The sequence below is a fragment of the Heterodontus francisci genome, chromosome 46 (assembly GCF_036365525.1).
Source record: "Heterodontus francisci isolate sHetFra1 chromosome 46, sHetFra1.hap1, whole genome shotgun sequence".
NCBI lineage: Eukaryota > Metazoa > Chordata > Chondrichthyes > Heterodontiformes > Heterodontidae > Heterodontus > Heterodontus francisci.
The window spans coordinates 9584530-9609893 of NC_090416.1; the positions used below are offsets into that span (position 1 = coordinate 9584530).

Here is a 25364-nt window from a genome sequence, read left to right on the forward strand (position 1 = left end):
AGGGTGAGGATCACTCGCTGTGTAACTGTACAGAGTCACTGTTTATTCAGGGTGAGGGTCACTCGCTGTGTAACTGTACAGAGTCACTGTTTATTCAGGGTGAGGGTCACTCTCTGTGTAACTGTACAGAGTCACTGTTTATTCAGGGTTAGGGTCACTCACTGTGTAACTGCACAGTGTCAATGTTTATTCAGGGTTAGGGTCACTCACTGTGTAACTGCACAGAGTCAATGTTTATTCAGGGTTAGGGTCACTCACTGTGTAACTGCACAGTGTCAATGTTTATTCAGGGTGAGGATCACTCACTGTGTAACTGCACAGAGTCACTGTTTATTCAGGGTGAGGATCACTCACTGTGTAACTGTACAGAGTCACTGTTTATTCAGGGTAAGTGTCACTCGCTGTGTAACTGTACAGAGTCACTGTTTATTCAGAGTGAGGGTCACTCGCTGTGTAACTGTACAGAGTCACTGTTTATTCAGGGTGAGGATCACTCGCTGTGTAACTGTACAGAGTCACTGTTTATTCAGGGTAAGTGTCACTCACTGTGTAACTGTACAGAGTCACTGTTTATTCAGGGTGAGGATCACTCGCTGTGTAACTGTACAGAGTCACTGTTTATTCAGGGTGAGGGTCACTCGCTGTGTAACTGCACAGAGTCAATGTTTATTCAGGGTGAGGATCACTCACTGTGTAACTGCACAGAGTCACTGTTTATTCAGGGTGAGGGTCACTCAATGTGTAACTGCGCAGAGTCACTGTTTATTCAGGGTGAGGGTCACTCGCTGTGTAACTGCGCAGAGTCACTGTTTATTCAGGGTGAGGGTCACTCGCTGTGTAACTGCGCAGAGTCACTGTTTATTCAGGGTGAGGGTCACTCGCTGTGTAACTGCGCAGAGTCACTGTTTATTCAGGGTGAGGGTCACTCGCTGTGTAACTGCGCAGAGTCACTGTTTATTCAGGGTGAGGGTCACTCGCTGTGTAACTGCGCAGAGTCACTGTTTATTCAGGGTGAGGGTCACTCGCTGTGTAACTGCGCAGAGTCACTGTTTATTCAGGGTGAGGGTCACTCGCTGTGTAACTGCGCAGAGTCACTGTTTATTCAGGGTGAGGGTCACTCGCTGTGTAACTGCGCAGAGTCACTGTTTATTCAGGGTGAGGGTCACTCGCTGTGTAACTGCGCAGAGTCACTGTTTATTCAGGGTGAGGGTCACTCGCTGTGTAACTGCGCAGAGTCACTGTTTATTCAGGGTGAGGGTCACTCGCTGTGTAACTGCGCAGAGTCACTGTTTATTCAGGGTGAGGGTCACTCGCTGTGTAACTGCGCAGAGTCACTGTTTATTCAGGGTGAGGGTCACTCGCTGTGTAACTGCGCAGAGTCACTGTTTATTCAGGGTGAGGGTCACTCGCTGTGTAACTGCGCAGAGTCACTGTTTATTCAGGGTGAGGGTCACTCGCTGTGTAACTGCGCAGAGTCACTGTTTATTCAGGGTGAGGGTCACTCGCTGTGTAACTGCGCAGAGTCACTGTTTATTCAGGGTGAGGGTCACTCGCTGTGTAACTGCGCAGAGTCACTGTTTATTCAGGGTGAGGGTCACTCGCTGTGTAACTGCGCAGAGTCACTGTTTATTCAGGGTGAGGGTCACTCGCTGTGTAACTGCGCAGAGTCACTGTTTATTCAGGGTGAGGGTCACTCGCTGTGTAACTGCGCAGAGTCACTGTTTATTCAGGGTGAGGGTCACTCGCTGTGTAACTGCGCAGAGTCACTGTTTATTCAGGGTGAGGGTCACTCGCTGTGTAACTGCGCAGAGTCACTGTTTATTCAGGGTGAGGGTCACTCGCTGTGTAACTGCGCAGAGTCACTGTTTATTCAGGGTGAGGGTCACTCGCTGTGTAACTGCGCAGAGTCACTGTTTATTCAGGGTGAGGGTCACTCGCTGTGTAACTGCGCAGAGTCACTGTTTATTCAGGGTGAGGGTCACTCGCTGTGTAACTGCGCAGAGTCACTGTTTATTCAGGGTGAGGGTCACTCGCTGTGTAACTGCGCAGAGTCACTGTTTATTCAGGGTGAGGGTCACTCGCTGTGTAACTGCGCAGAGTCACTGTTTATTCAGGGTGAGGGTCACTCGCTGTGTAACTGCGCAGAGTCACTGTTTATTCAGGGTGAGGGTCACTCGCTGTGTAACTGCGCAGAGTCACTGTTTATTCAGGGTGAGGGTCACTCGCTGTGTAACTGCACAGAGTCACTGTTTATTCAGGGTGAGGGTCACTCGCTGTGTAACTGTACAGTGTCAATGTTCATTCAGGGTGAGGATCACTCGCTGTGTAACTGTACAGAGTCACTGTTTATTCAGGGTGAGGGTCACTCACTGTGGAACTGTAGAGTCACTGTTTATTCAGGGTGAGGATCACTCGCTGTGTAACTGTACAGAGTCACTGTTTATTCAGAGTGAGGGTCACTCGCTGTGTAACTGTACAGTGTCAATGTTCATTCAGGGTGAGGATCACTCGCTGTGTAACTGTACAGAGTCACTGTTTATTCAGGGTGAGGGTCACTCGCTGTGTAACTGTACAGAGTCACTGTTTATTCAGGGTGAGGGTCACTCTCTGTGTAACTGTACAGAGTCACTGTTTATTCAGGGTTAGGGTCACTCACTGTGTAACTGCACAGTGTCAATGTTTATTCAGGGTTAGGGTCACTCACTGTGTAACTGCACAGAGTCAATGTTTATTCAGGGTTAGGGTCACTCACTGTGTAACTGCACAGTGTCAATGTTTATTCAGGGTGAGGATCACTCACTGTGTAACTGCACAGAGTCACTGTTTATTCAGGGTGAGGATCACTCACTGTGTAACTGTACAGAGTCACTGTTTATTCAGGGTAAGTGTCACTCGCTGTGTAACTGTACAGAGTCACTGTTTATTCAGAGTGAGGGTCACTCGCTGTGTAACTGTACAGAGTCACTGTTTATTCAGGGTGAGGATCACTCGCTGTGTAACTGTACAGAGTCACTGTTTATTCAGGGTAAGTGTCACTCACTGTGTAACTGTACAGAGTCACTGTTTATTCAGGGTGAGGGTCACTCGCTGTGTAACTGTACAGTGTCAATGTTCATTCAGGGTGAGGATCACTCGCTGTGTAACTGTACAGAGTCACTGTTTATTCAGGGTGAGGGTCACTCGCTGTGTAACTGTACAGAGTCACTGTTTATTCAGGGTGAGGGTCACTCTCTGTGTAACTGTACAGAGTCACTGTTTATTCAGGGTTAGGGTCACTCACTGTGTAACTGCACAGTGTCAATGTTTATTCAGGGTTAGGGTCACTCACTGTGTAACTGCACAGAGTCAATGTTTATTCAGGGTTAGGGTCACTCACTGTGTAACTGCACAGTGTCAATGTTTATTCAGGGTGAGGATCACTCACTGTGTAACTGCACAGAGTCACTGTTTATTCAGGGTGAGGATCACTCACTGTGTAACTGTACAGAGTCACTGTTTATTCAGGGTAAGTGTCACTCGCTGTGTAACTGTACAGAGTCACTGTTTATTCAGAGTGAGGGTCACTCGCTGTGTAACTGTACAGAGTCACTGTTTATTCAGGGTGAGGATCACTCGCTGTGTAACTGTACAGAGTCACTGTTTATTCAGGGTAAGTGTCACTCACTGTGTAACTGTACAGAGTCACTGTTTATTCAGGGTGAGGGTCACTCGCTGTGTAACTGTACAGAGTCACTGTTTATTCAGGGTGAGGGTCACTCACTGTGTAACTGCGCAGAGTCAATGTTTATTCAGGGTGAGGATCACTCGCTGTGTAACTGCGCAGAGTCACTGTTTATTCAGGGTGAGGGTCACTCGCTGTGTAACTGCGCAGAGTCGCTGTTTATTCAGGGTGAGGGTCACTCGCTGTGTAACTGCGCAGAGTCGCTGTTTATTCAGGGTGAGGGTCACTCGCTGTGTAACTGCGCAGAGTCGCTGTTTATTCAGGGTGAGGGTCACTCGCTGTGTAACTGCGCAGAGTCACTGTTTATTCAGGGTGAGGGTCACTCGCTGTGTAACTGCGCAGAGTCACTGTTTATTCAGGGTGAGGGTCACTCGCTGTGTAACTGCGCAGAGTCACTGTTTATTCAGGGTGAGGGTCACTCGCTGTGTAACTGCGCAGAGTCACTGTTTATTCAGGGTGAGGGTCACTCGCTGTGTAACTGCGCAGAGTCACTGTTTATTCAGGGTGAGGGTCACTCGCTGTGTAACTGCGCAGAGTCACTGTTTATTCAGGGTGAGGGTCACTCGCTGTGTAACTGCGCAGAGTCACTGTTTATTCAGGGTGAGGGTCACTCGCTGTGTAACTGCGCAGAGTCACTGTTTATTCAGGGTGAGGGTCACTCGCTGTGTAACTGCGCAGAGTCACTGTTTATTCAGGGTGAGGGTCACTCGCTGTGTAACTGCGCAGAGTCACTGTTTATTCAGGGTGAGGGTCACTCGCTGTGTAACTGCGCAGAGTCACTGTTTATTCAGGGTGAGGGTCACTCGCTGTGTAACTGCGCAGAGTCACTGTTTATTCAGGGTGAGGGTCACTCGCTGTGTAACTGCGCAGAGTCACTGTTTATTCAGGGTGAGGGTCACTCGCTGTGTAACTGCGCAGAGTCACTGTTTATTCAGGGTGAGGGTCACTCGCTGTGTAACTGCGCAGAGTCACTGTTTATTCAGGGTGAGGGTCACTCGCTGTGTAACTGCGCAGAGTCACTGTTTATTCAGGGTGAGGGTCACTCGCTGTGTAACTGCGCAGAGTCACTGTTTATTCAGGGTGAGGGTCACTCGCTGTGTAACTGCGCAGAGTCACTGTTTATTCAGGGTGAGGGTCACTCGCTGTGTAACTGCGCAGAGTCACTGTTTATTCAGGGTGAGGGTCACTCGCTGTGTAACTGCGCAGAGTCACTGTTTATTCAGGGTGAGGGTCACTCGCTGTGTAACTGCGCAGAGTCACTGTTTATTCAGGGTGAGGGTCACTCGCTGTGTAACTGCGCAGAGTCACTGTTTATTCAGGGTGAGGGTCACTCGCTGTGTAACTGCGCAGAGTCACTGTTTATTCAGGGTGAGGGTCACTCGCTGTGTAACTGCGCAGAGTCACTGTTTATTCAGGGTGAGGGTCACTCGCTGTGTAACTGCGCAGAGTCACTGTTTATTCAGGGTGAGGGTCACTCGCTGTGTAACTGCGCAGAGTCACTGTTTATTCAGGGTGAGGGTCACTCGCTGTGTAACTGCGCAGAGTCACTGTTTATTCAGGGTGAGGGTCACTCGCTGTGTAACTGCGCAGAGTCACTGTTTATTCAGGGTGAGGGTCACTCGCTGTGTAACTGCGCAGAGTCACTGTTTATTCAGGGTGAGGGTCACTCGCTGTGTAACTGCGCAGAGTCACTGTTTATTCAGGGTGAGGGTCACTCGCTGTGTAACTGCGCAGAGTCACTGTTTATTCAGGGTGAGGGTCACTCGCTGTGTAACTGCGCAGAGTCACTGTTTATTCAGGGTGAGGGTCACTCGCTGTGTAACTGCGCAGAGTCACTGTTTATTCAGGGTGAGGGTCACTCGCTGTGTAACTGCGCAGAGTCACTGTTTATTCAGGGTGAGGGTCACTCGCTGTGTAACTGCGCAGAGTCACTGTTTATTCAGGGTGAGGGTCACTCGCTGTGTAACTGCGCAGAGTCACTGTTTATTCAGGGTGAGGGTCACTCGCTGTGTAACTGCGCAGAGTCACTGTTTATTCAGGGTGAGGGTCACTCGCTGTGTAACTGCGCAGAGTCACTGTTTATTCAGGGTGAGGGTCACTCGCTGTGTAACTGCGCAGAGTCACTGTTTATTCAGGGTGAGGGTCACTCGCTGTGTAACTGCGCAGAGTCACTGTTTATTCAGGGTGAGGGTCACTCGCTGTGTAACTGCGCAGAGTCACTGTTTATTCAGGGTGAGGGTCACTCGCTGTGTAACTGCGCAGAGTCACTGTTTATTCAGGGTGAGGGTCACTCGCTGTGTAACTGCGCAGAGTCACTGTTTATTCAGGGTGAGGGTCACTCGCTGTGTAACTGCGCAGAGTCACTGTTTATTCAGGGTGAGGGTCACTCGCTGTGTAACTGCGCAGAGTCACTGTTTATTCAGGGTGAGGGTCACTCGCTGTGTAACTGCGCAGAGTCACTGTTTATTCAGGGTGAGGGTCACTCGCTGTGTAACTGCGCAGAGTCACTGTTTATTCAGGGTGAGGGTCACTCGCTGTGTAACTGCGCAGAGTCACTGTTTATTCAGGGTGAGGGTCACTCGCTGTGTAACTGCGCAGAGTCACTGTTTATTCAGGGTGAGGGTCACTCGCTGTGTAACTGCGCAGAGTCACTGTTTATTCAGGGTGAGGGTCACTCGCTGTGTAACTGCGCAGAGTCACTGTTTATTCAGGGTGAGGGTCACTCGCTGTGTAACTGCGCAGAGTCACTGTTTATTCAGGGTGAGGGTCACTCGCTGTGTAACTGCGCAGAGTCACTGTTTATTCAGGGTGAGGGTCACTCGCTGTGTAACTGCGCAGAGTCACTGTTTATTCAGGGTGAGGGTCACTCGCTGTGTAACTGCGCAGAGTCACTGTTTATTCAGGGTGAGGGTCACTCGCTGTGTAACTGCGCAGAGTCACTGTTTATTCAGGGTGAGGGTCACTCGCTGTGTAACTGCGCAGAGTCACTGTTTATTCAGGGTGAGGGTCACTCGCTGTGTAACTGCACAGAGTCACTGTTTATTCAGGGTGAGGGTCACTCGCTGTGTAACTGCCCAGAGTCACTGTTTATTCAGGGTGAGGGTCACTCGCTGTGTAACTGCCCAGAGTCACTGTTTATTCAGGGTGAGGGTCACTCGCTGTGTAACTGCCCAGAGTCACTGTTTATTCAGGGTGAGGGTCACTCGCTGTGTAACTGCCCAGAGTCACTGTTTATTCAGGGTGAGGGTCACTCGCTGTGTAACTGTCCAGAGTCACTGTTTATTCAGGGTGAGGGTCACTCGCTGTGTAACTGTCCAGAGTCACTGTTTATTCAGGGTGAGGGTCACTCGCTGTGTAACTGTCCAGAGTCACTGTTTATTCAGGGTGAGGGTCACTCGCTGTGTAACTGTACAGAGTCAGTGTTTATTCAGGGTGAGGGTCACTCGCTGTGTAACTGTACAGAGTCAGTGTTTATTCAGGGTGAGGGTCACTCGCTGTGTAACTGTACAGAGTCAGTGTTTATTCAGGGTGAGGGTCACTCACTGTGTAACTGTACAGAGTCACTGTTTATTCAGGGTGAGGGTCACTCACTGTGTAACTGTACAGAGTCACTGTTTATTCAGGGTGAGGGTCACTCACTGTGTAACTGTACAGAGTCACTGTTTATTCAGGGTGAGGGTCACTCACTGTGTAACTGTACAGAGTCACTGTTTATTCAGGGTGAGGGTCACTCACTGTGTAACTGTACAGAGTCACTGTTTATTCAGGGTGAGGGTCACTCACTGTGTAACTGTCCAGAGTCACTGTTTATTCAGGGTTAGGGTCACTCACTGTGTAACTGTCCAGAGTCACTGTTTATTCAGGGTGAGGGTCACTCACTGTGTAACTGTCCAGAGTCACAGTTTATTCAGGGTGAGGGTCACTCACTGTGTAACTGTACAGAGTCACAGTTTATTCAGGGTGAGGGTCACTCACTGTGTAACTGTACAGAGTCACTGTTTATTCAGGGTGAGGATCACTCACTGTGTAACTGTACAGAGTCACTGTTTATTCAGGGTGGGGATCACTCACTGTGTACAGAGTCACTGTTTATTCAGGGTGAGGGTTACTCACTGTGTAACTGTACAGAGTCACTGTTTATTCAGGGTGAGGGTCACTCACTGTGTAACTGTACAGAGTCACTGTTTATTCAGGATGAGGATCACTCTCTGTGTAACTGTACAGAGTCACTGTTTATTCAGGGTGAGGATCACTCTCTGTGTAACTGTACAGAGTCACTGTTTATTCAGGGTGAGGGTCACTCACTGTGTAACTGTACAGAGTCACTGTTTATTCAGCAGTGTGAGGGTCACTCACTGTGTAATTGTACAGAGTCACTGTTTATTCAGCAGTGTGAGGGTTAACAGCAGATGCCCCAGTCACTATGTAGCAGTGGAATGTGTAACTTCAAAGACTCCAGATGGGTTTGTGATATTCACAGGCCAAGTTCGACTCAACCTTGGGATCCATTCACTGCTGCCAACAGGCTCCACGTGAATCTCAGAGTCTTGAAACATGATGAGAGAAACAGCCTGTTGCCTCTCTGTTCCCTGCTCCTATATAGAGCAACACACCCACACAACCTGGAACAGGTCTCAGCATTCCCTGGCACAGCCTGGCACCCACATTTATAACTCGCGCTCACACGCTGTGGGTCAGTTTTTTCCAGAGCTCTCTGTATCGCCCTCCCTCCTCCCCACCACGCACTCGCTCCCAACTTGTCCGTCCCTCCCACTCGGCTGCACCTTTGGACTTCTGGACACTTCCCGCTCTTAATTGCGCTGAACACGTCTCTTCATGCTCGTCAACATCACCCCAAACCGCGCTGGGTGGCCGTTGGGGAGGGGGGACCGGCCGGATCGGGCTTGGCGTGCCGACTCTCAAGGTCGAACAGCCCGCCGCCTGGGCTGACCCGTGCAGAATGGTCACTGGGGTGACGACGGGCAGGTGGTGCCCAAGGTGCCACCAACCCAACAATACACCGGCACGACCCACCACCCCACTCCCCGCGACACTCCGAAAGCCTCTGGGCCTGTCCAACAACCTGCATTTACATAGCGCCTTTCACAAAATAACAAACAAAACAAAGACGCTTCACAGGAGCGTCATCGGGCAAAATCTGACCCCGAGCCACACAAGGAGATATTCGGGGGCAGGTGACCAAAAGCTCAGTCCAAGAGGTCGGTCTTGAGGACCGTCTTAAATGAAGAGAGAGAGAGAGAGAGAGAGAGAGTGAGGGGGTGGGGTGGCGGAGGGGTTTAGGGAGGGAATTCCAGAGGTTCGGGCTGGGGCCAGCCTGTGACCAAGGTGCAAGGTGGAGGGGAAGTCAGAGAGAGGGAGAGGGAGGGAGGTGAGAGGAGGAGGTCAGGAGCGGGGGGTAAGGGCCCTCTCTTCACGCTTCCCTGGCTTGGGTGAGTCCTGCATCCCCGGAGACAGGCTCTCGTTTAACACCCTGGGGCTTCAGCAGTCAGAAAACCAACCGAAAATAGAATCCAAGAAAGCGGCTAAAAAGTGGGTAAAACGTGAACAGAACAGTAATACACAGCAGGCAGTGAATGCAGTCACTCACAAACACACACGCTCAACACGCGCACACACAAAGACACTGACACCGTACACATGGCCTCTTCAATCACAGTCAGTCTCTTCCCCAACCCCCAACTCTCACACCAGCTTGGAATCCGCTATCAATGGACAACCAGCCCCGGGCTCACACCTTCCCCCCCCGCCCACCAACCCCCTCTCCTCACTCCCCGGGGCTTTGGGGCTCAATGGAGTTGCACACAGAAACTTCCAAAGTGGCAGTCAGCAGCCGTCCCTCCATCCCGCAATCCCCCCACCACCGCTCTCTCTCTCTCTCTCTCCCCCAGAACCAGGGGGCGAGGGATCTCGAGGCTTGGCAGCTCAGAATGAGGAACCTCATGAGATCCCTCAGCCCGGCTCCATTCTCAAAGAGAAACAACAAAAGGGACGAGTCACTGCAGGAAATGGACTGTAATTCACGGCAGCACACAGAGAGAGAGAGAGAGAGACACACACACACATAGAAAGAAGCAGAGAGAGAGAGAGAGACAGAGGGAGAGGGGGAGAAAGAGAGAGACAGAGAGAGAGAGAGAGAAACACACAGAGAGAAGGGCAGAGAGAGAGAGAGAGAGACACACACACACAAAGAAAGAAGCAGAGAGAGAGAGAGAGACAGAGGGAGAGGGGGAGAAAGAGAGAGACAGAGAGAGAGAGAGAGAGAAACACATACAAAGGGGCAGAGAGAAACAGAGGGAGAGGCAGAGAGAGAGAGAGTGAGACACACACACGGAAAGAAGCAGAGAAAGGGAGAGGGGAGAGACAGAGGGAGAAAGAGAGGGACAGAGACAGAGAAACACATACAGAGGGGCAGAGCGAGACAGAGGGGGAGGCAGAGAGAGAGACAGAGACACACACACACACACAGAAAGAGAGAGAGAGACACACACACACACAGAGAAAGAGACAGAGAGGGAGAGAGAGAGAGAGAGAGAGACACACACACACAGAAAGAGACAGAGAGAGAGAGAGAGACACACACACACAGAAAGAGACAGAGAGAGAGAGAGAGAGAGACACACACACACATAGAAAGAGACAGAGAGAGAGACAGACACACAGAGAAAGAGGGAGAGAGAGAGAGACACACACACACAGAAAGAGACAGAGAGAGAGACACACACACACACAGAGAAAGAGACAGAGAGGGAGAGAGAGAGAGACACACACACACATAGAAAGAGACAGAGAGAGAGACAGACACACATACACACACAGAAAGAGAGAGAGAGACACACACACACAGAAAGAGACAGAGAGAGAGACACACACACAGAGAAAGAGACAGAGAGGGAGAGAGAGAGACACACACACACACACACACACACACATACACAGAAAGAGAGAGAGAGAGACAAAGAGAGAGACAGACTCGGTTCAGAGAGAGACAAAAAAGCCGCCAATTACAGGATCAAAGGTGGTGCCAAGGAACTGAATAACAGTTATTAAAACGGATCATAAAAAGGGAGAGGCTTTTCCTGATGAAAGGGCAGGAATCGCAGCTTTTAAACTGGGACCGTGCTTGCGGTTAGCGTTCGCTCCGTTCCTTCAGTAACTTGAATCTGCAGGGTGAGGCGGGGTGGGGGAAAGCAAAGCCCCCCCCCCCCCCCCCCACCAGCCTGCTGCCGGGAGACCAGAAAAGTTTGGTACCTTGTGAGAGGTTTCACGAATCCTTTCTTGTCGGCAACGTTGTAAAACATCGGCACGGTACATTGCTGTAATCCTGTCCCGGTGGGGGGTGGGAAGAGAGTCCTGTTAAAGTGCCCCGTTAATCTCACCGTCACCAGCACATGGGAACTGGGGAAGCGGAATAAGAGGAGAGCAGGTCTCCAGAGACAGGAAGGCAGGACTAATGCTGCCAAGGAGGGTTATTCAAATAGCTGGCTGGCTGGGGCGGAGACTGAGACGGAGTCCCAGCCACATTAACTGGGGAGACAGCCTCTCCTACTGGCTGCAGAATCCCCGTGGCAGGGCACCCAGTCCCCACAGGGGTTGGGGTGGGGGGGAGGCGGCGACTGAACTGCATTCCCGTGGCCCCTTCCACCACCTCAGGATGTCCCTTCACAGCCAATTCAGTGTTTTTTTTTCTCTCCCGGAAGCACAGCAGCTGGGAAACGAGGCAGTCAACCTGCGCACAGCAGGATCCCGCAAACAGCACTGGAAGCGTCATGCCAGGACCGTCACTCTATCCCCCCCCCCCCCGCCACTGCCCACCACCGTCACCTTCTCCACCCCCCCCACCGCAACTTTTTCCAATCGCGGCCGTGGGATCTTTAACGTCCACCCGAGGGCCTCGGCTTCATCTGAAAGACGGCACCTCTGACAGTGCGGCACTCCCTCAGTACGGGGGCGCTGCGAGTGCTGGCCTGGATTATGGACTCCAGTCTTTGGGCTTTTAGAAGGAGAGTGCGGGAGAGATTTACCAGAATGGTTCCAGGGATGGGGGGAGTTTAGTTACTAGGTTAGGTTGGCGAGCTCCCGGCCTCATTCCCGGGACCCTGAAGTCGTATTATCTCCCGCCTTGCTGTCGACCCTTCCAAGGGTGCCCCATGGGAGCAGCTCCCCCCTGGAGTCCCAGCAGTCCTGTTCCCTGTAGAACAGCACTCCATCAGCCTCCAAACTGGGATAAGAGGCCTAAACCCAGGGCGAAGGCCTCTGACCTGACTAGGCCCGGGTCTGGAATTGAGGCTCGCGCCTAACAGTTCTGCTGAAGCCTGCCCCTGGATTGCTGTACAACGAAGGGTTCAGCAGTGGCACTGTCATATGGTCGGCCAAGAATAGGCCCGAAAGCTTCCGAAAGGGGGTTTGCACCGGCACAAAGAGGAGAGGACAGCGGCAAGCTCAGTTTAGAGTAAGGAGAAACACACGGCATGAACTGGGATGGCCACTTCCTGTCCTGTGATGGTGTTTCTCCCTCCCACTCCCCCCGGCCACCCGAGAGTTCCCATTTTGGGAGGTTTAAAAAAAAAATCAGAAAATAGCTCCATCTGACAGGCTGCGATATTGAGAGAAGACAGACTGTTCAGCCAGCTTCCTGCCTCAATGTTTGGCCAAAAGCAACAGGGTGTGTGCACAGCCAGGGCAGTTAGAGGGAGAACAGGCCGAGGAAGGGGGGGGAGGGGTTGGTGGGGGAGGGAGAAAGAGAGGTGGAGATGCTAGAGGGAGGGCTGGAGGGGAGGGGGGAGGAGAGGGGGGAGAGGAGGAGAGTGGGGGGGGGGAAGGGAATGGGAGGAGGGGAGGGAGAGGAAGGATGGGAGGGAGACAAAAGAGAGGGGGAGGGGGAAGAGGGGTTGAGGGGGGAGTTGAGGGGGAGGGGAGGTGAAGGAGAATGAGGGACAGAGGCTCCCTCCTAACGGTTCCCTGACTTGTGTGCCTCCTGCGACCCCTGAAACAGCTGACTCTCATTTAACACCCTGGAGGGGAGAGGCAGAGGGTGAGGGGACGTGAGGGGAGAAGTGGGGAGAGGAGTGGGGGAGGGGAGAAGGGAGGAGTAGGGGAGAGGAGAGAGGGAGAGGGGAGGGGAGAGGGGAGGAGGGAAAGGAGAGGGGAGGAGAGAGAGGAGGGGGAGGGGAGAAGGGAGGAGTAGGGGAGAGGAGAGAGGGAGAGGGGAGAGGAGAGAGGGAGAGGGGAGAGGAGAGGGGAGGAGAGAGAGGAGGGGGAGGGGAGAGAGGAGGGGGAGGGGAGAGAGGAGGGGGAGGGGAGAGAGGAGAGGGAGGGGAGAGAGGAGAGGGAGGGGAGAGAGGAGAGGGAGGGAAGAGAGGAGAGGGAGGGAAGAGAGGAGAGAGGAGAGGAGAGAGGAGAGGAGAGAGGAGAGGGAGGGGAGAGGGAGGGGAGAGGGAGGGGAGAGGGAGGGGAGAGGGAGGGGAGAGGGAAAAGGGAGGGGAGAGAGGGGAAGGGAGGGGAGAGAGGGGAAGGGAGGGGAGAGGAGAGGAAGAAAGAGAGGGAGGGGAGAAGGAGGAGAAGGGGAGAGGCGCAGGGGAGAGGGGAGGGGGAGAGGTGGAGGGGAAGGGGCGGGAAGTGGGGAGGAGAGGGAGAGAGAGGAGAGGGGAAGGGGGGTGGGCAGGAGACGGAGTGGGGGAAGGGAGACAGAAAAAGAGGGAGAGAAGAGGGAGGGGTGGTGGAGGAGTGGGCAGACGTAGGAGGAGGGGGTGAGGAGGAGGGAAAGGAGGGAAGGGGAGAATGGAAAGTGGGGTGGTGAAGGGAAGAGGGAATGGGAGAGTAGACAGGGGAGGAGGGAGTTGGGGAGGGAGTCACGTGTTTCTCAGCCTTGTCGTTCTGGACCTTGCAGAGTGTTGGAGGTCCCTGGGCGAGGGGGGCAAAGAGCACTGGGTAGCAGTGGGGTCGATTCCAACACAGTGAAGAAGGAGTGAGGGGGGGGGGCGGTGGGTGAGTACACGGAGGCGAGGGTTTAGGGCGGTGCTTCGCTTGAAGGAACAAGCCCAAACATAGCAATGCAGGAGAAACAGCACGTCCGAGATTGGGGCGCTGGCTGAGCGTGCAGGCAGTCCTGTTCCTGTGCCCCGCTGGCACCCGAGCAGAGACTGGCACAGGGAGAAGCCTGCGGGCGAGACAGGTGGACACACCGAGTCTGATTATGGTGGGTTCGAGTCCCGAGTCCGGAGACCTGAGCCCATAAACCAGACCGACGCTCCCGGTGCCGGTACTGAGGGAGTGCGGCACTGTCGGAGGTGCCAACTTTCGGGATGTGACGTTAAACGGAGGCCCCTCGTCCGCCCCTCTCAGGTGGGGGTAAAAGATCCCACGGCCGCTATTGGAGGGGAAAGTGGGGGGGGGGGGGGGCATTGTCCTGGAGACTAAGATCTATCCATCAACTGACATCACAAAAAAAAACAGATGGGCTGGGTCATTATCACATTGCTGTTGGTGGGATCTTCCTGTGCACAAATTGACTGCTCTGTTGCCCACGTTATAACAGTGACCGCAATTCAAAAGGCACGTTTCGGGATGTCCCGAGATGATGAACGTTGCTGTGAAAATGCAAGCCCCTTCATTAAGACTGTGGGAGTGCAGGTACTGTGTTGTGTGCTCTCATGTTCCTGTGTGAAACTGGCGGAGAGCTGTTCACACCTCCGAGTATTTCTCTGTCCCTCTCTCCCACACATTCTCTCTCACACAATGATCACTCACAGCCAAACGCTGTCATCATCTGAGCCATCGCTCCCCAGAAGCCGCAGACTGCAGGCTGACACAGGCCCAGCGCAGGGAACCTGTCTGTGACCCTGAGACCATGACGTCAGCCTCCAGGCAGCTTCGACCTAGCAGAGCTCGCATTCCAGACAGGAACTGAGCATGTTACCGATTATTGCAGCTCACTGAGGCTCTTCAGAGAGCAGGGACTTCCCATATACTGACAGTCGACAGGAAGAGAGAGCATTCCAATACCGTCACACACGGGACATCACCAGCATCGATTAAACTGAACAGGCCAGCATCGAATAAATCACAGACCTCAGAGTAATGTGCTGATATATCCCACACCCCGAACTGTAACACTCTGATATACCCCACACCCCGAACTGTAACACTCTGATATACCCCAGACCCCGAACTGTAACACTCTGATATACCCGACACCCCTCACTGTAACACTCTGATATACCCCAGACCCCGAACTGTAACACTCTGATATACCCGACACCCCTCACTGGAACCCTCTGATAAATCCCACACCCCTCACTGTAACACTCTGATATCTCCCACACCCCTCACTGTAACACTCTGATATATCCCACACCCCTCACTGTAACACTCTGATATCTCCCACACCCCTCACTGTAACACTCTGATATATCCCACAACCCTCACTGTAACCCTCTGATATATCCCACACCCCTCACTGTCACACTCTGATATATCCCACATCCCTCACTGTAACCTTCTGATATATCCCACATCCCTCACTGTAACACTCTGATATATCCCACACCCCTCACTGTCACACTCTGCTATATCCCACACCCCTCACAGTAACACTCTGATATATCCCACACCCCTCACTGTAACACTGATATATCCCACACCCCTCACAGTAACACTGATATATCCCACACCCCTCACTGTAACACTTTGATATATCCCGCAACCCTCACTGTAACACTCTGATATATCCCACACCCCTCACTGTAACACTGATATATCCCACACCCCTCACAGTAACACTGATATATCCCACACCCCTCACTGTAACACTGATATATCCCACACCCCTCACTGTAACACTCTGATATATCCCACATCCCTCACTGTCACCCTCTGATATATCCCACACCCCTCACTGTAACACTCTGATATATCCCACATCCCTCACTGTAACACTCTGATATATCCCGCAACCCTCACTGTAACACTCTGATATATCCCACACCCCTCACTGTAACACTCTGATATATCCCACACCCCTCACTGTAACACTCTGATATATCCCACACCCCTCACTGTAACACTCTGATATATCCCACACCCCTCACTGTAACACTCTGATATATCCCACACCCCTCACTGTAACACTCTGATATATCCCACACCCCTCACTGTAACACTCTGATTTATCCCACACCTCTCACTGTAACACTCTGATATATCCCACATCCCTCACTGTAACACTCTGATATATCCCACACCCCTCACTGTCACACTCTGATATATCCCACACCCCTCACTGTCACACTCTGATATATCCCACATCCCTCACTGTCACACTCTGATATATCCCACACCCCTCACTGTCACACTCTGATATATCCCACACCCCTCATTGTAACACTCTGATATATCCCACACCCCTCACTGTCACACACTGATATATCCCACACCCCTCACTGTAACACTCTGATATATCCCACACCATTCACTGCAACACTCAGATATATCCCACACCCCTCACTGTAACACTCTGATTTATCCCACACCTCTCACTGCAACACTCTGATATCTCCCACATCCCTCACTGTCACCCTCTGATATATCCCACATCCCTCACTGTAACCCTCTGATATATCCCACATCCCTCACTGTAACCCTCTGATATATCCCACATCCCTCACTGTAACACTCTGATATATCCCACACCCCTCACTGCAACACTCTGATATATCCCACACCATTCACTGCAACACTCTGATATCTCCCACATCCCTCACTGTCACCCTCTGATATATCCCACATCCCTCACTGTAACCCTCTGATATATCCCACACCCCTCACTGCAACACTCTGATATCTCCCACACCATTCACTGCAACACTCTGATATCTCCCACATCCCTCACTGTAACACTCTGATATCTCCCACATCCCTCACTGTAACACTCTGATATCTCCCACATCCCTCACTGTAACACTCTGATATATCCCACACCTCTCACTGTAACACTCTGATATATCCCACACCCCTCACTGTAACACTCTGATATATCCCACACCCCTCAATGTAACACTCTGATATATCCCACACCCATCACTGTAACCCTCTGATATATCCCACATCCCTCACTGTAACCCTCTGATATATCCCACATCCCTCACTGTAACCCTCTGATATATCCCACATCCCTCACTGTAACCCTCTGATATATCCCACATCCCTCACTGTAACCCTCTGATATATCCCACATCCCTCACTGTAACACTCTGATATATCCCACACCCCTCACTGTAACACTCTGATATATCCCACACCCCTCACTGTAACACTCTGATATTTCCCACACCTCTCACTGTAACACTCTGATATATCCCACACCATTCACTGCAACACTCTGATATATCCCACACCCCTCACTGTAACACTCTGATATATCCCACACCCATCACTGTAACACTCTGATATATCCCACAGCCCTCACTGTAACACTCTGATATATCCCACACCCCTCACTGTAACACTCTGATATATCCCACATCCCTCACTGTTAACCTCCGATATATCCCACACACCTCACTGCAACACTGTGATATATCCCACACCATTCACTGCAACACTCTGATATCTCCCACATCCCTCACTGTAACACTCTGATATATCCCACACCCCTCACTGTAACACTCTGATATATCCCACACCCATCACTGTAACACTCTGATATATCCCACAGCCCTCACTGTAACACTCTGATATATCCCACACCCCTCACTGTAACACTCTGATATATCCCACATCCCTCACTGTTAACCTCCGATATATCCCACACACCTCACTGCAACACTGTGATATATCCCACACCCCTCACTGTAACACTCTGATATATCCCACACCCCTCAATGTAACACTCTGATATATCCCACACCCCTCACTGTAACACTCTGATATATCCCACACCCCTCACTGTTAACCTCCGATATATCCCACACACCTCACTGCAACACTGTGATATATCCCACACCCCTCACTGTAACACTCTGATATTTCCCACACCTCTCACGATAACACTCTGATATTTCCCACACCTCTCACGATAACACTCTGATATATCCCACACCCCTCACTGTCACACTGATATATCCCACACCCCTCACTGTAACACTCTGATGTATCCCACACCCCTCACTGTAACACTCTGATATATCCCACACCCCTCACTGGAACACTCTGATATATCCCACATCCCTCACTGTAACACTCTGATATATCCCACACCCCTCACTGTAACACACTGATATATCCCACACCCCTCACTGTAACACACTGATATATCCCACACCCTTCACTGTAACACTCTGATATATCCCACACCCCTCACTGTAACACTCTGATATATCTCACACCCCTCACTGTAACACTCTGATATATCCCACACCCCTCACTGTAACACTCTGATATATCCCACACCCCTCACTGTAACACTCTGATATATCCCACACCCCTCACTGTAACACTCTGATATATCCCACACACCTCACTGTAACACTCTGATATATCCCACACCTCTCACTGTAACACCCTGATATATCCCACACCCCTCACTGTAACACTCTGATATATCCCACATCCCTCACTGTAACACTCTGATATATCCCACACCCCTCACTGTCACACTCTGATATATCCCACACCCCTCACTGTAACACTCTGATATATCCCACACCCCTCACTGTTACACTCTGATATATCCCACACCCCTCACTGTAACACTCTGATATATCCCACACCCCTCACTGTAACACTCTGATATATCCCACACCCCTCACTGTAACACTCTGATATATCCCACACCCCTCACAGTAACACTCTGATATATCCCGCACCCCTCACTGTAACACCTGATATATCCCGCACCCCTCACTGTAACACTCTGATATATCCCACACCCCTCACTGTTACACTCTGATATATCCCACACCCCTCACTGTAACACTCTGATATATCCCACACCCCTCACTGTAACACTCTGATATATCCCACACCCCTCACTGTAACACTCTGATATATCCCACACCCCTCACTGTAACACTCTGATATATCCCACACCCCTCACTGTAACACTCTGATATATCCCACACCCCTCACTGTAACACTCTGATATATCCCACACCCCTCACTGTAACACTCCGATATAGACCCACACCTCTCACTGTAACACTCTGATATATCCCACACCCCTCACTGTAACACTCTGATATATCCCACACCCCTCACTGTAACACTCTGATATATCCCGCACCCCTCACTGTAACACTCTGATATATCCCACACCTGTCACTGAGAACACATGGAATGCACAGTGAAATGCAGAGACTGACCTTTGTTAGGCCGGCCATCTTCTTCAAGAAGCTGACAGTCCTGTGTGCCTTGGTGCTTGGCCGTGGGTCCAGATTGCTTTGCTCTGTGAATTCTCCTTTCCTGTGACCCTCGGGACGGTGGCTGAGGGAGGGTTAAAGACACTGAGTCAGGGGAAAGCTCATTTGAGAGGGGCCGGAGGACGCAGGATTCCCATGTCCCAAACGAGCAGCCTTAAGGCCCAGGCCTTGGAGTCTAGGCCTCATAAGCCTCTGTCCCTTATCCAGTTCAATAAGATGGCACCATCAAAGAATCACCCAGCATAGGAAGAGGCCATTCGTCCCATCGTGCCTGTGCTGGCTCTTTGAAAGAGCTCTCCAATTAGCCCCACTCCCCTCCCCCTGCTCTTTCCCCCCAAATCCCTGCACATTTTTCCCCTTCCAGTATTTATCCAATTGCCCTTTTGAAAGTTACTATTGAATCTGCTTCCACCGCCCTTTCAGGCAGCGCGTTCCAGATCACAACAACTCGCTATGTTAAAAAAAAAATTCTCCTCCTCTCCCCCTCTGGTTCTTTTACCAATTATCTTCAATCTGTGTCCCTCTGGTTACCGACCCTCCTGCCACTGGGAACAGTTTCTCCTTATTTACTCCATCAAAACCCTTCCTGATTTCGAACGCCCCGATTAAATCTCCCCCTTAACCTTCTCTGCTCTAAGGAGAACAATCCCAGCTTCTCCCAGTCTCTCCACATTAACTGAAGTCCCTCGTCCCTGCTCCCATTCCGGTAAATCTCCCTCCGCACCCTCTCCGAGGCCTCGACATCCTTCCTAAAGCGCGGGGCCCGGAATTGGACCCAATTCTCCAGTTGTGTTGAATAAATTCTGGGTAATTTCTCCGCTTTTATCCCCAATGCCTCAGTTTATAAAGCCGAGAATCCCAATTGCTTTTTCACAGCTTTCTCTACCTGTCTTCCTTCAAACATTTTGGAAAGAAACTGCAAACTCCCAACTCAGGAAAAAAACATGGTATTCCGCAGGGAACAGCAAACACAAGCAACGGGAGGTGGCCATTCGGCTCCTCTATCCTGTTCCCCCATTCATTCACCCACCCCTGGAACCATTCTGGTAAATCTCCTCTGCACCCTCTCAAGGACCCTCACCTCCTTCCTAAAGTGCGGTGACCAGAACTGGACACAATAGTGGCTCGAGTTGCCCAGGGCACAGTCAGGACTGTCCCCAGACCCCAGAGCAGGGGCAACAGTAGTTGAGGGTGCGGTCGGGTGGGATCTGGGCACCTTCAGAACCTGAATGCTCAATGCCTGCCAGACCTGGGCAGACTAACCATCAGTACTGCAGTAAGTAGGGGGAACCACCCCGTCAGTACAGTGAAGTACAGGGAGTCTGGGTGTCTCGGGGAGAGGAGACAGTGTCTGGAGTCAGTCTGGGCGTCTTGGAGAGAGGAGACAGAGTCTGGAGTCAGTCTTGGTGTCTCAAGGTGAGAAGACAGTGTCTGGAGTCAGTCTGGGCGTCTTGGAGAGAGGAGACAGAGTCTGGAGTCAGTCTTGGTGTCTCAAGGTGAGAAGACAGTGTCTGGAGTCAGTCTGGGTGTCTCAGGGAGTGGAGGCAGTGTCTGGAGTCAGTCTGGGTGTCTCAGGGAGTGGAGACAGTGTCTGGAGTCAGTCTGGGTGTCTCAGGGAGTGGAGGCAGTGTCTGGAGTCAGTCTGGGTGTCTCAGGGAGTGGAGGCAGTGTCTGGAGTCAGTCTGGGGGTCTCGGGGAGAGGAGACAGTGTCTGGAGTCAGTCTGGGTGTCTCAGGGAGTGGAGACAGTGTCTGGAGTCAGTCTGGGCGTCTCAGGGAATGGAGGCAGTGTATGGAGTCAGTCTGGGTGTCTCAGGGAGTGGAGACAGTGTCTGGAGTCAGTCTGGGTGTTCTGGGGAGAGGAGAAAGTGTCTGGAGTCAGTCTGGGTGTTCTCGGGGAGAGGAGATAGTGTCTGGAGTCAGTCTGGATGTCTCGAGAAGAGAAGACAGAGTCTGTAGTCAGTCTGGGTGTCTCAGGGAGAGGAGACAGTGTCTGGATCAGTCTGGATGTCTCGAGGAGAGGAGACAGTGTCTGGAGTCAGTCTGGATGTCTCGGGGAGAGGAGACAGTGTCTGGAGTCAGTCTGGATGTCTCAGGGAGAGGAGACAGTGTCTGGAGTCAGTCTGGATATCTCGGGGAGAGGAGACATTGTCTGGAGTCAGTCTGGATGTCTCGAGGAGAGAAGACGGTGTCTGGAGTCAGTCTGGATATCTCGGGGAGAGAAGACAGTGTCTGGAGTCAGTCTGGATGTCTCGGGGAAAGGAGACAGTGTCTGGAGTCAGTCTGGATGTCTCGAGGAGAGAAGACAGTGTCTGGAGTCAGTCTGAATGTCTCAGGGAGGGAACACAGTGTCTGGAGTCAGTCTGGATGTCTCGGGGAGAGGAGACAGTGTCTGGAGTCAGTCTGGGTGTCTCAGGGAGTGGAGGCAGTGTCTGGAGTCAGTCTGGGTGTCTCAGGGAGTGGAGGCAGTGTCTGGAGTCAGTCTGGGTGTCTCGGGGAGTGGAGACAGTGTCTGGAGTCAGTCTGGGTGTCTCAGGGAGTGGAGGCAGTGTCTGGAGTCAGTCTGGGTGTCTCGGGGAGAGGAGACAGTGTCTGGAGTCAGTCTGGGTGTCTCAGGGAGTGGAGGCAGTGTCTGGAGTCAGTCTGGGTCTCTCAGGGAGTGGAGGCAGTGTCTGGAGTCAGTCTGGGTGTCTCAGGGAGTGGAGGCAGTGTCTGGAGTCAGTCTGGGTGTCTCGGGGAGAGGAGACAGTGTCTGGAGTCAGTCTGGGTGTCTCAGGGAGTGGAGACAGTGTCTGGCGTCAGTCTGGGTGTCTCGGGGAGGGAAGACAGTGTCTGGAGTCAGTCTGAATGTCTTGGGGAGGGAAGACGTGTCTGGAGTCAGTCTGGATGTCTCGAGGGGAGAAGACAGAGTCTGGAGTCAGTCTGGGTGTCTCGGGGAGGGAAGACAGTGTCTGGAGTCAGTCTGGGTGTCTCAGGGAGTGGAGACAGTGTCTGGAGTCAGTCTGGGTGTCTCAGGGAGTGGAGACAGTGTCTGGAGTCAGTCTGAATGTCTCGGGGAGGGAAGACAGTGTCTGGAGTCAGTCTGGATGTCTCGGGGAGAGGAGACAGTGTCTGGAGTCAGTCTGGGTGTCTCAGGGAGTGGAGGCAGTGTCTGGAGTCAGTCTGGGTGTCTCAGGGAGTGGAGACAGTGTCTGGAGTCAGTCTGGGTGTCTTGGAGAGAGGAGACAGTGTCTGGAGTCAGTCTGAATGTCTCAGGGAGAGGAGACAGAGTCTGGAGTCAGCCCAGCCTTGGGGAATTGGAGAAGGGCAGGGTGAAACAGTTTCTTACCTGAGTGTTGTGACCTCCTCCTGTATCCGCAGCCCACTGCCTGTAAGAAAAGGGAAAGGTCGCTGTCACTGGGCGCAGAGTCGGGGAAGAGGGTGAGAGTGAGGCGGGGGTGGGAAATGCCAAGGAGTCCAGGTGAGGGAGCGTAAATCTCGGAGTACGAATGGGGCCAGTGACAGACGGAAAAGGAACCGGCCCTGCTTTCACCTTTCACTTTCCTCTTTCGGGTTAACGCGACGGGGACTTGCTGTTGGTTCCACCGCCTCACCCACCTGGTCCTTCGTCTGCCGTCACCGATCAGCAAGATCCCACGGTCTCCCGGAGGAGTGGCCTTGTGTCACAGTCCCCTTGGCTGTTCAAAGTGAGCTTGGAGAGCTGTCAGTGCACAGGAAGCAGCCGACTGAGTGACATCAGCTCTTGTGGCTTCGCCACTTCCCAGTGCTGTGGGTTTTATCATTCTGACTCTCAACGGAGTGCATGACACGGGGTCGGGGGGTTGGGAGGGTGGGGAGGTGCTTGCAGGAGGGTGCAGGGGAGGGAGAGAGTCCTGAGGTCAGCAGCTGAGTTCGCTGGCCACTCTCCCCACCCACCACCCCTGGTTCAAAACTGGGGTCTAATTCCCTCTCCACTCACCCTCCCAGTGAACCCTCTATCCCGGAACAGAGTGAGTTCGCCCTTATCGTGGGGTCTCTGAGACCGGGCCTGGCCAGGCCTCGACCCGCTCCTGAGACCAGCCTGCTAGGCCTCAACCCACTCCCGAGACCAGGCCTCAAACCACTCCCGGGAACAGGCCTGACCAGGCCTCAACCTGCTCCTGAAGCCAGCCTGCTAGGCCTCAATCCACTCCCGAGACCAGGCCTCAAACCACTCCCGGGAACAGGCCTGACCAGGCCTCAACCTGCTCCTGAAACCAGCCTGCTAGGCCTCAACCCACTCCCGAGACCAGGCCTCAACCCACTCCCGAGACGGGGCCTGACCAGGTCTCAACCCACTCCCGAGACCAGCCTGCTAGGCCTCAACCCCCATTGAGACCAGCCTGCTAGGCCTCAACCCCCATCGAGTCCAGCCTGCTAGGCCTCAACCCACCTGAGACCAGCCTGCTAGGCCTCATCCCACTTCTGGGATCAGCCTGCTAGGCTTCAACCCACTTCTGAGACCAGGCCTGACCAGACCCCTTCCCCAAGAACAGGGCTAATTTCAGGACCATCTGAGCCAGTCCTCCAAGACAGCAGAAAGCCCCTAGTCCCCACACCCTGAAACCACCCCCAGTGTCCCTAGACTGAACTCCCCCACCGCACCCCCACAAAACCCTTCAAAGGGGAGGTTGTCATGTGGTTTGGACTTGGGGAGGACGAATAAACCAGCCAGGGGTCCCAGTGTCCAATCGCTATCCCATGGCAAGCGCGAATGGACAACGGATGAGATGCCTTCCACAGCTGAAGAGCTTGCCAACACTGACAGAATGGGCTGTTGGAGGTGGGACATTGGGAGGGTGACCTGTGCTCTCATGGAAGTTGGGGGGGCAGGGGGAGGGGAGGGGCAAAGGACGATCTCAGCACTGGATGGAGGGAAGGAGGGGCCGAGGGTGGGGGAGGGGCAGAAGGGGACCTGCAAAGATGGCGGGGCCGTGAGGGGAAAGGGTTACGATTGGTGTGATGGCATCCGACAGTGAATTGGGGGCGAATTATCCGTGAGGGGTTGACATGGCGACCACAGACTGCTACTCACGAGATCCGTCATCCAGCGCCTCATTCATCCCGGACAGGGAGCCTCCCATGTTTCTGCTCATTCCGGCCACTGAGATCCCAAGCAGATCCTGCGGAAACACCGAGAGCCAGGTTAGTGCCGCAACCCCTGACCTTTCACCCTCCCTCAGAGCCAACCAGGGTCAGGGATAGGCCTCGGGCCCTCCCCTGCAGGTAACATTCCAGTTCACAGCAGATCCAACAATGGCATCGACAAAACATAGGCCAAAGAATAACCTCCATTGGAAGAGGCCCCTTCTCGTTCAGGCCCAACGTGCCGAGGGGTGACTCGAGGGTCGCACTCCGAACTCTGCACCGGGAGATCGCGGGTTCAAGACCCACTTCGGTACTGAGGGAGTGCTGCAGTGTTGGACGGTCAGTACTGAGTGATTGCCGCACTGTCGGAGGGCTTTGACCCGCTTTGGCGCGACTTGGCGGGCCAATATCAGCCGGAGTTCCCACTTCTGACCACTCCTCATTGACCGCCGCCGGGATCTGCCCACGCGTGTGGGGACAGGTCACACGTATGTGGTAACTGGACAGAACCCCCATTACACGGATGTAAGATAACCGTGTGCAACGCCCCAGAGCACTTTACAGCCAATGAAATACTTATTTTGAAGCATGGTCAGTGCAGTGGAGGCTAATTTGTGCACAGCAAGATCCCACAGACAGCAATAATGACCCAGACCTTTTTTTTTTGGAAGTGATGTTTTGTTGAGGGATAAATATCGGGCCCCAGGGTGAACTCCCCCCCTCTTCCTCCAATCGCGTCCGTGGGATCTTTTAGCCACCCACGCGCGCCCGTACAAAGCAGTGCTGTGGCGAACTTGCAGGTGGGAGGTGCCCAGTCGCGAGTCGGCTCTCACTCCCCCCTCCTACCTCCTCCTCGGACTCCTCCTCGGTCAAGGACAGCAAAGATTCCAGCTCCCCGGTGCTGTGAGTGATTGGCGTCCGGCGGGGGTCGTGGCCCTGGCGAGCGGGCCAGCCCACGGCCTGCACGGCCTCCTCGATGTCGGCGTCCTCCAGGCCCTCCAGGCTGACGCTAAACGCAGGAAAAATCCCAGTTGAGGGCCTTCCGCATCAACGGTATCCCCACCTCCGCGGCCGCCCCCCCCCCCCCCGCACCCCAAAGTCCAC

General features: G+C 52.9%; 1 protein-coding gene across 3 annotated transcripts in view; it reads right to left on the minus strand.

The window, feature by feature from the left end:
- Window positions 1-25364, minus strand: part of LOC137356956 (rho guanine nucleotide exchange factor 2-like) — a 257769-nt gene that overhangs the window by 208485 nt on the left and 23920 nt on the right. For all 3 annotated transcript variants that reach the window (XM_068022843.1, XM_068022845.1, XM_068022844.1), the window contains exons 5-8: window positions 25107-25269; window positions 24208-24295; window positions 22483-22522; window positions 19099-19219 (exon numbers count right to left, since the gene is read on the minus strand). In XM_068022843.1, coding sequence (XP_067878944.1) covers window positions 19099-19219; window positions 22483-22522; window positions 24208-24295; window positions 25107-25269 — 412 coding nt within the window. The remainder of the gene's footprint in view (window positions 1-19098; window positions 19220-22482; window positions 22523-24207; window positions 24296-25106; window positions 25270-25364) is intronic.